The sequence below is a fragment of the Panulirus ornatus genome, chromosome 6 (genome assembly GCF_036320965.1).
Source record: "Panulirus ornatus isolate Po-2019 chromosome 6, ASM3632096v1, whole genome shotgun sequence".
Lineage (NCBI taxonomy): Eukaryota > Metazoa > Arthropoda > Malacostraca > Decapoda > Palinuridae > Panulirus > Panulirus ornatus.
The window spans coordinates 29,999,411-30,012,917 of NC_092229.1; the positions used below are offsets into that span (position 1 = coordinate 29,999,411).

At 46.4% G+C, this 13,507-nt stretch overlaps 1 protein-coding gene across 2 annotated transcripts in view; it reads right to left on the bottom strand.

Moving 5' to 3' along the window:
* Positions 1 to 13,507, bottom strand: part of numb (NUMB endocytic adaptor protein) — a 533,145-nt gene that overhangs the window by 447,245 nt on the left and 72,393 nt on the right. For both annotated transcript variants that reach the window (XM_071662777.1, XM_071662778.1), the window contains exon 2: positions 4,420 to 5,126. In XM_071662777.1, the coding sequence (XP_071518878.1) occupies positions 4,420 to 4,626 (207 nt within the window). In that variant the 5' untranslated portion in view covers positions 4,627 to 5,126. The remainder of the gene's footprint in view (positions 1 to 4,419; positions 5,127 to 13,507) is intronic.

The following is a 13,507-nucleotide window of genomic DNA, read 5'->3' on the forward strand; positions in this document are numbered from 1 at the left end:
TCCAATAATGTTATGTGGTTGCGAGGCACGGGCTACAGATAGGGTTGTGCGGAAGAGGGTGGATGTGTTGGAGATGAAATGTCTGAGGACAATATGTGGTGTGAGCTGGTTTGATCGAGTAAGTAATGAAAGGGTAAGAGAGATGTGGGATAATAAAAAGAGTAAGGTTGAGAGCAGAAGAGGGTGTATCAAAATGGTTTGGTCACATAGAGAGAATGATTGAGGAAAGATTGACAAAGAGGATATATGTGTCAGAGGTAGAGGGAACGAGAAGTGGGAGACCAAATTGGAGGTGGAAGGAGTGAAAAAGATTTTGAACGATCGGGGCCTGAACATGCAGGAGAGTTAAAGGCGTGCAAGGAATAGAGTGAATTGGAAACATGCAGGAGGGTTAAAGGTGTGCAAGGAATAGAGTGAATTGGGACGATGTGGTATACCGGGGTCGACGTGCTGTCAATGGATTGAACCATGGAATGTGAAGCGTCTGGGGTAAGCCATGGAAAGTTCTATGGGGCCTGGATGTGGAAAGGGAGCTGTGGTCTCGGTGCATCACACATGACAGCTAGAGACTGAGTGTGAACGAATGTGGCCTTTGTTGTCTTTTCATAGAGCTACCTCGCGCGCGCGCGGGAGAGTGGGGTGCCATTTCATGTGTGGCGGGATGGCGATGTGAATGGATGAAGGCAACAAGTATGAATATGTACATGTGTATATATGTATATGTCTGTGTGTGTATATGTATGTATACGTTGAAATGTATAGGTATGTTTAAGTGCGTGTGTGGGCGTGTATGTATATACATGTATATGTGGGTGGGTTGGGCCATTCTTTCGTCTGTTTCTTTGCGCTACCTCGGTAACGCGGGAGTAAGAGACAAAGTATTATATATATATATATATATATATATATATATATATATATATATATATATATATATATATATATATATATATATTATCCCTGGGGATTGGGGAGAAAGAATACTTCCCACGTATTCCCTGCATGTCGTAGAAGGCGACTAAAAGGGAAGGGAGCGGAGGGGCTGGAAATCCCTCTCTTTTTTTTTTTTCCATTTTCCAAAAGAAGGGACAAAGAAGGGGGCCAGGTGAGGATATTCCCTCAAAGGTCCAGTCCTCTGTTCTTAACGCTACCTCGGTAACGCGGGAGATGGCGAATATTATGAAAGAAAAGAAAGAAATATATATATATATATATATATATATATATATATATATATATATATATATATATATATATATATATATACTATACTCGTATAACATCAATGGGGTTGGCAGACTTGGCAATCACGTTACAGCGGGAGGTTGTACTGGTGTCGGTTATGATGAGAGAGAACAGCATCGTCAATGAAGTTGTCGCTTTGAAGGCGTCAATCCCGTCCCTGGTGCTACGTACAGAGCTGCAGGCCGCTTACATGCAGGAACCACAAAGTCCGCTTCACAAAGGGTCATCAGGATTGTACACTAATTCTTTTTCTAGTGTCTTGTATGATATTCTCTGAGGTTGTGATCTACACATCCCAGTCCTTTCGACAAGTCTGTCATCGTTGGGTGAGTGAGCTGTAGGTTTATCAGGTCTCTAAGTCGTTCTGGTCAAGACGTGTGCTATGTCGAGGTCGTGGAGACATAGTACAGAGACTTGCCACACGGGTAAAGTTTTCGGAATGATATACAAATCCTTCGTAAGCCTTCTAGACAATCATTATATAATTTGCCAATAGCAAGTTTAGTGCTGTTCTAATTCATTCAAAAGTACCAAAACCTTGAAAGTCAATCTGATTTTACTCAAAGTAATGAAGAACAAACTCGCAGGAAAGAGATATATTTCGAACGACACCAGATAGTCTTCACCAGGAGTACAGACAGATAAAGTGACTGTCCAACAAGAGCAGTGAAAGGCAGAAAGTTACGTTCAAAAATACACTTGACAAATAAATACTTTGCCTCAAGTCCAAGCCTTATGTTTGCGCCTGCCTCTCATGTCGGCACAGTCACCTCTGAATGTGTGATCTCCTCTACCATCACAAACACCCTTGAAAGGCCCCACAGGTCTCCAGCTGTTTGTAATCTTACGTATTAATACCCAGGAGGAGACCACTATTACCTGGTAATGAGCGAAACTGTTACTTATTCTGTATACTGGATGAAGGCCGGACCATCAAGCGTCCCTCCTCCAACCACCGACCCCAAACATACCTGACTTAGGTACTCACTCACCTCCCCTGCACTCTGAGCAGGGCGGCCCTGCCACCTTTGAGGATGACCACACGAGCCTTTAATATGTAGGTTCGACCACCTGGGTACGGTGGCCTGGCGTTTGTGTCGACCCTTAATGCCATGATGCACAATGGTCGTGCCGCTGCACTCGAGGATTCTCCCGTCGTGCCAGAGAGGTTACTATGGAGGAAGGTACCCGCCTGGCTCTCACCTTCACCCTCGCCTGCTATGTTGGAGGACGGCGCTGTTCACTCTCTCATGTTGGAGGGTCCAGGGGAACGGATGGTGCCTGAGTCTATGGTGAGGAGGAGCTTACCAACATACGTACCTACCTATCTACTTACCAACATATCTACCTACCTACCTATCTGCTTACCAACATATCTACCTACCTACCTATCTGCTTACCAACATACCTACCTAGTAGTACTTACGAACAAAGTCTGCCATAATGATAGCGTTAGCGGATGGCGTTCACCGCACGTCTTGCTTGATGAAGACAGATTAACCTCGTACGCCAGTCAGGGACTCTGCCCTCCAGTGTTTTGCCTGTGTATATTAAGACATTGCTCGAGGCAGTTGTCATGAACCTCTGGTCTACCTCGGTAATCCTGATCTTGACTGTGGTCTACCTCGGTAATCCTGATCTTGACTGTGGTCTACCGTACAGACAGATGGTCAGGGATACTCCCCAGCCCACCAGTGTCTCCCGCAGTAGTCTTGCCAGCCGCTGGAGAGCAAACTTCTGCTTTGGGAAGGTTTAATGTCACACAAACAATACCTGAACACATCATCATCTGATTATTCATATATATATATATATATATATATATATATATATATATATATATATATATATATATATATATATATATATATATATATATATATTATCCCTGGGGATAGGGGAGAAAGAATACTTCCCACGTATTCCCTGCGTGTCGTAGAAGGCGATTAAAAGGGGAGGGAGCGGGGGGCTGGAAATCCTCCCCTCTTGTTTTTTTTTTTTTTAATTTTCCAAAAGAAGGAACAGAGAAGGGGCCAGGTGAGGATATTCCCTCAGAGGCCCAGTCCTCTGTTCTTAACGCTACCTTGCTAACGCGGGAAATGGCGAATAGTTTGAAAGAAAAAAGAATATATTCGAACCCAGGCCCGTTCAACAGGTAAAGGGCAAAGCTGCATACTACATAACGGAGGCAGAGTGTGCGCCAGAGTAACACCAGAGCGTCAACCTGAGTGATCGCCAAGTTCCACTCACCCGCGGTCAGGAAGATGTACGTCAGGTTCCATGGTGGCTGGCAGAGTGTGATGCGCTGGTGCAGCCGACCATGTGAGGTAGTGTACGTGCGCACGTAGTAGTGGTGTGGCAGCAGCCATACCCAGGTGCCGCTGGCTACCCACTGACGAACCTACACACATGTAGGAGGCTGACCTTCCTACGTACATTATAAACAAAAAGTCTTGAACAAATGGTAACTTACCTTGTGTGACGTGTGTAATAGTTAGTCTTCCATGACCATGATCTAGGACACACACACACACACACACACACACATACACATACACACACACACACACATGCACACACTACTTCACGCACACACACACACACACACACACACACACACACACATAAACATATACACACTACTTACACGCACACACATATACACACACTTCTTACACGCACACACACACACATAAACATACACACACTACTTACATGCACACACACATATACACACACTGCCTACACGCACACTCTCATAAACATACACACACTACTTACACGCACACATACACACAGCGGACACCATCAATAAATAATAAAATTTGTATGATAGAAGGGAAAGTCCAGGAGGTGGTGCCCCACACGTGTAGGGGGTCCCTCCCCATACAGTAGAGATACGTAATTACAGAGACACTATATACCTTACACAAGATACAAACACTAATATTATAAACAATATTTATCAGTAATAACTAACAACAGTTACAAGCAGAACCAATATATATATATATATATATATATATATATATATATATATATATATATATATATATATATATATATATATATATATATACTGCTAGAGTGAAGAGTCCGTGGTGAAGGTTGAGCAGTTGGTAGTATGGGGGGGAAGGGTGGGTGGGTGGGTGGGTAGGTGTGGGGTGTACTGACCTTGGGGTGTTGAGGCAGTTCTCTGCCCTCCACAGTCACCTCCTTCCCTTGGTTTTCCTTGTTGTCATCCCGGTGCTCCAGCTTCTCACGCTTCTTCTTCCTAAGGGACTTCCTGAGGGAGGCGCGGGCGTGGGGCCCGCCGCGGCCATGGGCGTGGGCCTGCTGGTATTCCCCAAGCGGCTCATGATGGGACGAGCTTGCCCCCATGATGGACACTTTACAAAGATGTTTACAATAAAAGTCTCACCGCTCTGGTTCTGGTGACTGTTCTGTGTCTTGCTTAGGTTAACGAAGGATAATTTTAGCAGTGTGTGTGTGTGTGTGTGTGTGAGGCCAGCCTAGGAGCGGCGTGGAGGGCAGGCCAGGAGGCGCGCGCGCGCGTGTGCGTGTGTGTGTGTGAGTGTGTATGTCCCCCAGTCGACCGGGCCTGGAGGGGAAGCCAGCAGTGGACCCAGCCTTACACCCACTCACTGTGTGCTGTGGTGTGCTCCTCTCTCCTGCCTGCCTGCCTCACTCACGCTCCTCCTGTTGTGGCTCCTGGTGGTGGCTGGCCACTCTTACTACCGCCTCCCTCTACACTACCACTGCTACCTCACACACACTATCAGGAGAACTCCATTGGATTATTATCTGTTCCAATGCTATTGTCAGTTCACTACAGTCACATATGTTCCACGACGGTCATTTATAGTCTGTATCAATATAGCCTGATGGAAACAACAAGGTTATTAAGCAATAATTCTCTTGTGAGTGGGACATGAGACAAACCAAGAGTACCCTCATACCCTGTGCACAATGGGGAAAGAATATCTCCAGGTAGATCTGTGAAGTGCACTAGTCTCCCATCTCCCTGCCTGGCTCTCCCCGCACCCCACACTCCTCCCCGTCTCTCTGCCTGACTAGTGTCTCCCCGCACCCCAACATCAACTCACCTACACCATCTCCATCTCACCTCTACCTCCCTCCTTCTCTTGCTCCTACCATCCCCGCCCTCCACCCTCTCCTCCCCTACAGTCCATGCCCACATCATTCCCGCTCCACCATCGGTGTGGGGTAACACTACAACACTGGATGGCTGGTGTGGGGTAACACTACAACACAGGATGGTTGGTGTGGGGTAACACTACAAGACAGGATGGTTGGTGTGGGGTAACACTACAAGACAGGATGGTTGGTGTGGGGTAACACTATAAGACAGGATGGTTGGTGTGGAGTAACACTACAACACAGGATGGTTGGTGTGGGGTAACACTATAAGACAGGATGGTTGGTGTGGGGTAACACTACAACACAGGATGGTTGGTGTGGGGTAACACTACAACACAGGATGGTTGGTGTGGGGTAACACTACAACACAGGATGGTTGGTGTGGGGTAACACTACAACACAGGATGGTTGGTGTGGGGTAACACTACAACACAGGATGGTTGGTGAGCGGTAACACTACAACACAGGATGGTCGGTGTGGGGTAACACTACAACACAGGATGGCCGCTGTGGGGTAACACTACAACACAGGATGGTCGCTGTGGGGTAACACTACAACACAGGATGGTCGCTGTGGGGTAACACTACAACACAGGATGGTCGCTGAGGGGTAACACTACAACACAGGATGGTCGGTGTGGGGTAACACTACAACACAGGATGGTCGGTGTGGGGTAACACTAAAACACAGGATGGTCGGTGTGGGGTAACACTAAAACACAGGATGGTCGGTGTGGGGTAACACTACAACACAGGATGGTCGGTGTGGGGTAACACTACAACACAGAATGGTCGGTGTGGGGTAACACTACAACACAGGATGGTCGGTGTGGGGTAACACTATAAGACAGGACGGTCGGTGTGGGGTAACACTACAACAAAGGATGGTCGGTGTGGGGTAACACTACAACACAGGATGGTAGGTGTGGGGTAACACTACAACACAGGATGGTCGGTGTGGGGTAACACTACAACACAGGATGGTCGGTGTGGGGTAACACTACAACACAGGATGGTCGGTGTGGGGTAACACTACAACACAGGATGGTCGGTGTGGGGTAACACTACAACACAGGATGGTTGGTGTGGGGTAACACTACAACACAGGATGGTTGGTGTGGGGTAACACTACAACACAGGATGGTTGGCTGGGGTAACACTACAACACAGGATGGTTGGTGTGGGGTAACTCTACAACACAGGATGGTCGGTGTGGGGTAACACTACAACACAGGATGGTCGGTGTGGGGTAACACTACAACACAGGATGGTCGGTGTGGGGTAACACTACAACACAAGATGGTCGGTGTGGGGTAACACTACAACACAGGATGGTCGGTGTGGGGTAACACTACAACACAGGATGGTTGGCTGGGGTAACACTACAACACAGGATGGTTGGCTGGGGTAACACTACAACACAGGATGGTTGGCTGGGGTAACACTACAACACAGGATGGTTGGTGTGGGGTTACACTACAACACAGGATGGTTGGTGTGGGGTAACACTACAACACAGGATGGTCGGTGTGGGGTAACACTACAACACAGGATGGTTGGTGTGGGGTAACACTACAACACAGGATGGTCGGTGTGGGGTAACACTACAACACAGGATGGTCGGTGTGGGGTAACACTACAACACAGGATGGTTTTGTGGGGTAACACTACAACACAGGATGGTTGGCTGGGGTAACACAGGATGGTTGGTGTGGGGTAACACTACAACACAGGATGGTTGGTGGGGGTACACTACACACAGGATGGTCGGTGTGGGGTAACACAGGATGGTCGGTGGGGTAACACTACAACACAGGATGGTTGGTGTGGGGTAACACTACAACACAGGATGGTTGGTGTGGGGTAACACTACAACACAGGATGGTCGGTGTGGGGTAACACTACAACACAGGATGGTCGCTGTGGGGTAACACTACAACACAGGATGGTTGGTGTGGGTAACACTACAACACAGGATGGTCGGTGTGGGGTAACACAGGATGGTTGGTGTGGGGTAACACTACAACACAAGGATGGTCGGTGTGGGGTAACACTACAACACAGGATGCGTTGGTGGGGTAACACTACAACACAGGATGGTTGGTGTGGGGTAACACTACAACACAAGGTAGTCGGTGTGGGGTAACACTACAACACAGATGGTCGGTGTGGGGTAAACACAGGATGGTTGGTGTGGGGTAACACTACAACACAGGATGGTCGGGTGTGGGGTAACACTACAACACAGATGGTCGTGGTTGGTTGGTGGTGTGGGTAACACTACAACACAGGAATGGTCGCTGTGGGGTAACACTACAACACAGAATGGTTGGTGTGGGGTAACACTACAACACAGGATGGTCGGTGTGGGGTAACACTACAACACAGGATGGTCGGTGTGGGGTAACACTACAACACAGGATGGTCGGTGTGGGGTAACACTACAAACACAATGATGGTCGGTGTGGGGGTAAACCACACACAGGGTTGTTGGTTGGTGTGGGGGGGTAACACTACAACACAAGATGGTCGGTGTGGGGTAAACTACAACACAGGATGGTCGGTGTGGGGTAACACAGGATGGTGGTGTGGTGGGTAACACTACAACACAGGATGGTCGGTGTGGGGTAACACTACAACACAGGATGGTCGGTGGTGGGGTAACACTACAACACAAGATGGTCGGTGTGGGGTAACACAGGATGGTTGGTGTGGGGTAACACTACAACACAAGATGGTCGGTGTGGGGTAACACTACAACACAGGATGGTCGGTGTGGGGTAACACTACAACACAGGATGGTCGGTGTGGGGTAACACTACAACACAGGATGGTCGGTGTGGGGTAACACTACCACACAAGATGGTCGGTGTGGGGTAACACAGGATGGTTGGTGTGGGGTAACACTACAACACAAGGTAGTCGGTGTGGGGTAACACTACAACACAGGATGGTTGGTGTGGGGTAACACTACAACACAAGATGGTCGGTGTGGGGTAACAATACAACACAGGATGGTCGGTGTGGGGTAACACTACAACACAGGATGGTCGGTGTGGGGTAACACTACCACACAAGATGGTCGGTGTGGGGTAACACTACCACACAAGATGGTCGGTGTGGGGTAACACTACAACACAGGATGGTCGGTGTGGGGTAACACTACAACACAAGATGGTCGGTGTGGGGTAACACAGGATGGTTGGTGTGGGGTAACACTACAACACAAGATGGTCGGTGTGGGGTAACACTACAACACAGGATGGTCGGTGTGGGGTAACACTACAACACAGGATGGTCGGTGTGGGGTAACACTACAACACAGGATGGTCGGTGTGGGGTAACACTACCACACAAGATGGTCGGTGTGGGGTAACACAGGATGGTTGGTGTGGGGTAACACTACAACACAAGGTAGTCGGTGTGGGGTAACACTACCATACATCATATCGAAGTCGGTTTGTGGTACTGCTGGAGTGAACCAGTACAGTACGCGGGGGTAGCGTCACATAGACACTGTCTCACTACACAGTCGTCCTCCATAACCTTTTCCATCTCGCGTCACATTTTCCAGTTTGGATCATCCCCGCGTCACAACGTGTCACATGTTGCCAGTATGCTACTGTTCTTACCATCACAAGCGACATAACATGTCTCCTCACAAACAGGATAAATATTATGTAACCAATGTAATGCCTTTATAATCATACATATTAATGCGATCCATGAAATATATTTTCTTGATAACAATACTGCAGTTGTTTATCAAGTCTGCGCTGTGTTATTTCAGTAATTATTAATATCCCAAGGTACACTTGGGACACTGTCCCGGCACACAAGTTGCCAAACACTACCAGAAACATGGAAAGATTTAAGATACATTTCCTAATCTATTATGTTCATATTGCAGTAATTGGGTAAAATGAATAAAGAAATTAAACTTTGCATACCTTGCAAGCGACTGTTTCTAGGTGTGTGTGTGTGTGTGTGTGTGTGTGTGTGTAAAAAAAATCGAAACATTCAGAAATCAAACACGTAAACAGGATTTAACCTTCCGTTTGCAAGAATGACCTCTGAGCACGATCAAGACCACTGACCTTTGACCTCAAGGCTCGTGCCATCGTGCCCTTACCATTTACAGGTAATCATGTCTCCTGGAGGAAGATCAACAATACTTTCTGTGTGGTCAACACTCCACACACAACCCACTACATACATCCTACACACAACCCACCACATACACTCCATCATAACCTACAACATACACTCCACACACAACTCACTACATACACTCCATCATAACCTACAACATACACTCCATACACAACCTAATACACACACTCCACACACAACTCACTACATACACTCCATCATAACCTACAACATACACTCCAACCTACACACACTCACGACACTCTACATCCTACACACAACCCACCACATTACACATCCATCATAACCTACAACGTTACATCGCACACACAACTCACTTACATACACTCCATCATTACCTACAGACATACACTCCACACACAACCTAATACACACACTCCACACACAACTCACTACATACACGCCATCATAACCTACAACATTACACTCCACAACACACCATAATACACACACTCCACACACAACTCACTACATCATCCTCACACAACCCACTCATACACTCCCATCATAACCACACATACACTCCACACTACACTCCTACATACACTCATCATCCCACATCACCAACTCGAATACACACACTCCACACACAACTCACTACATACACTCCATCATAACCTACAACATACACTCACACACACCTAATACACACACTCCACACACAACTCACTACACACACTCTGAACACAAACCCACTAAATACCACTCCATCATAACCTACAACCATACTCCACACACAACCTAATACATCACTACTCCACACACAACTCAATAACACACAGCCTACACATCAACCCCACTACATACACTCATCATAACCTACAACATACCACTCCACACACAACCTAATACACACACTCCACACACAACTCACTACATACACTCTACACACAACCCACTACATACACTCCATCATAACCTACAACATACACTCCACACACAACCTAATACACACACTCCACACACAACTCACTACATACATCCTACACACAACCCACCACATACACTCCATCATAACCTACAACATACACTCCACACACAACCTAATACACACACTCCACACACAACTCACTACATACACTCCATCATAACCTACAACATACACTCCACACACAACCTAATACACACACTCCACACACAACTCACTACATACATCCTACACACAACCCACCACATACACTCCATCATAACCTACAACATACACTCCACACACAACCTAATACACACACTCACACCCACTACAACTCACTACACACATCCTACACACAACCACTACATACACTCCATCATAACCTACAACATACACTCCACACACAACCTAATACACACACTCCACACACAACTCACTACATACACTCTACACACAACCCACTACATACACTCCATCATAACCTACAACATACACTCCACACACAACCTAATACACACACTCCACACACAACTCACTACATACACTCTACACACAACCCACCACATACACTCCATCATAACCTACAACATACACTCCACACACAACCTAATACACACACTCCACACACAACTCACTACATACACTCTACACACAACCCACCACATACACTCCATCATAACCTACAACATACACTCCACACACAACCTAATACACACACTCCACACACAACTCACTACATACACTCTACACACAACCCACCACATACACTCCATCATAACCTACAACATACACTCCACACACAACCTAATACACACACTCCACACACAACTCACTACATACATCCTACACACAACCCACCACATACACTCCATCATAACCTACAACATACACTCCACACACAACCTAATACACACACTCCACACACAACTCACTACATACACTCTACACACAACCCACCACATACACTCCATCATAACCTACAACATACACTCCACACACAACCTAATACACACACTCCACACACAACTCACTACACACATCCTACACACAACCCACTACATACACTCCATCATAACCTACAACATACACTCCACACACAACCTAATACACACACTCCACACACAACTCACTACATACACTCTACACACAACCCACCACATACACTCCATCATAACCTACAACATACACTCCACACACAACCTAATACACACACTCCACACACAACTCACTACACACATCCTACACACAACCCACCACATACACTCCATCATAACCTACAACATACACTCCACACACAACCTAATACACACACTCCACACACAACTCACTACATACCTCCTACACACACCCACCACATACACTCCATCATAACCTACAACATACACTCCACACACAACCTAATACACACACTCCACACACAACTCACTACATACACTCTACACACAACCCACTACATACACTCCATCATAACCTACAACATACACTCCACACACAACCTAATACACACACTCCACACACAACTCACTACACACATCCTACACACTACACACATCCTACACACAACCCACCACATACACTCCATCATAACCTACAACATACACTCCACACACAACCTAATACACACACTCCACACACAACTCACTACATACACTCTACACACAACCCACTACATACACTCCATCATAACCTACAACATACACTCCACACACAACCTAATACACACACTCCACACACAACTCACTACATATACTCTACACACAACCCACCACATACACTCCATCATAACCTACAACATACACTCCACACACAACCTAATACACACACTCCACACACAACTCACTACATACACTCTACACACAACCCACTACATACACTCCATCATAACCTACAACATACACTCCACACACAACCTAATACACACACTCCACACACAACTCACTACACACATCCTACACACAACCCACTACATACACTCCATCATAACCTACAACATACACTCCACACACAACCTAATACACACACTCCACACACAACTCACTACATACACTCTACACACAACCCACTACATACACTCCATCATAACCTACAACATACACTCCACACACAACCTAATACACACACTCCACACACAACTCACTACATACACTCTACACACAACCCACCACATACACTCCATCATAACCTACAACATACACTCCACACACAACCTAATACACACACTCCACACACAACTCACTACACACATCCTACACACAACCCACCACATACACTCCATCATAACCTACAACATACACTCCACACACAACCTAATACACACACTCCACACACAACTCACTACACACATCCTACACACAACCCACCACATACACTCCATCATAACCTACAACATACACTCCACACACAACCTAATACACACACTCCACACACAACTCACTACATACATCCTACACACAACCCACCACATACACTCCATCATAACCTACAACATACACTCCACACACAACCTAATACACACACTCCACACACAACTCACTACATACATCCTACACACAACCCACCACATACACTCCATCATAACCTACAACATACACTCCACACACAACCTAATACACACACTCCACACACAACTCACTACATACACTCTACACACAACCCACCACATACACTCCATCATAACCTACAACATACACTCCACACACAACCTAATACACACACTCCACACACAACTCACTACATACACTCTACACACAACCCACCACATACACTCCATCATAACCTACAACATACACTCCACACACAACCTAATACACACACTCCACACACAACTCACTACATACACTCTGCACACAACCCACCACATACACTCCATCATAACACATACACTCCACACACAACCTAATACACACACTCCACACACAACTCACTACATACACTCTGCACACAACCCACCACATACACTCCATCATAACCTACAACATACACTCCACACACAACCTAATACACACACTCCACACACAA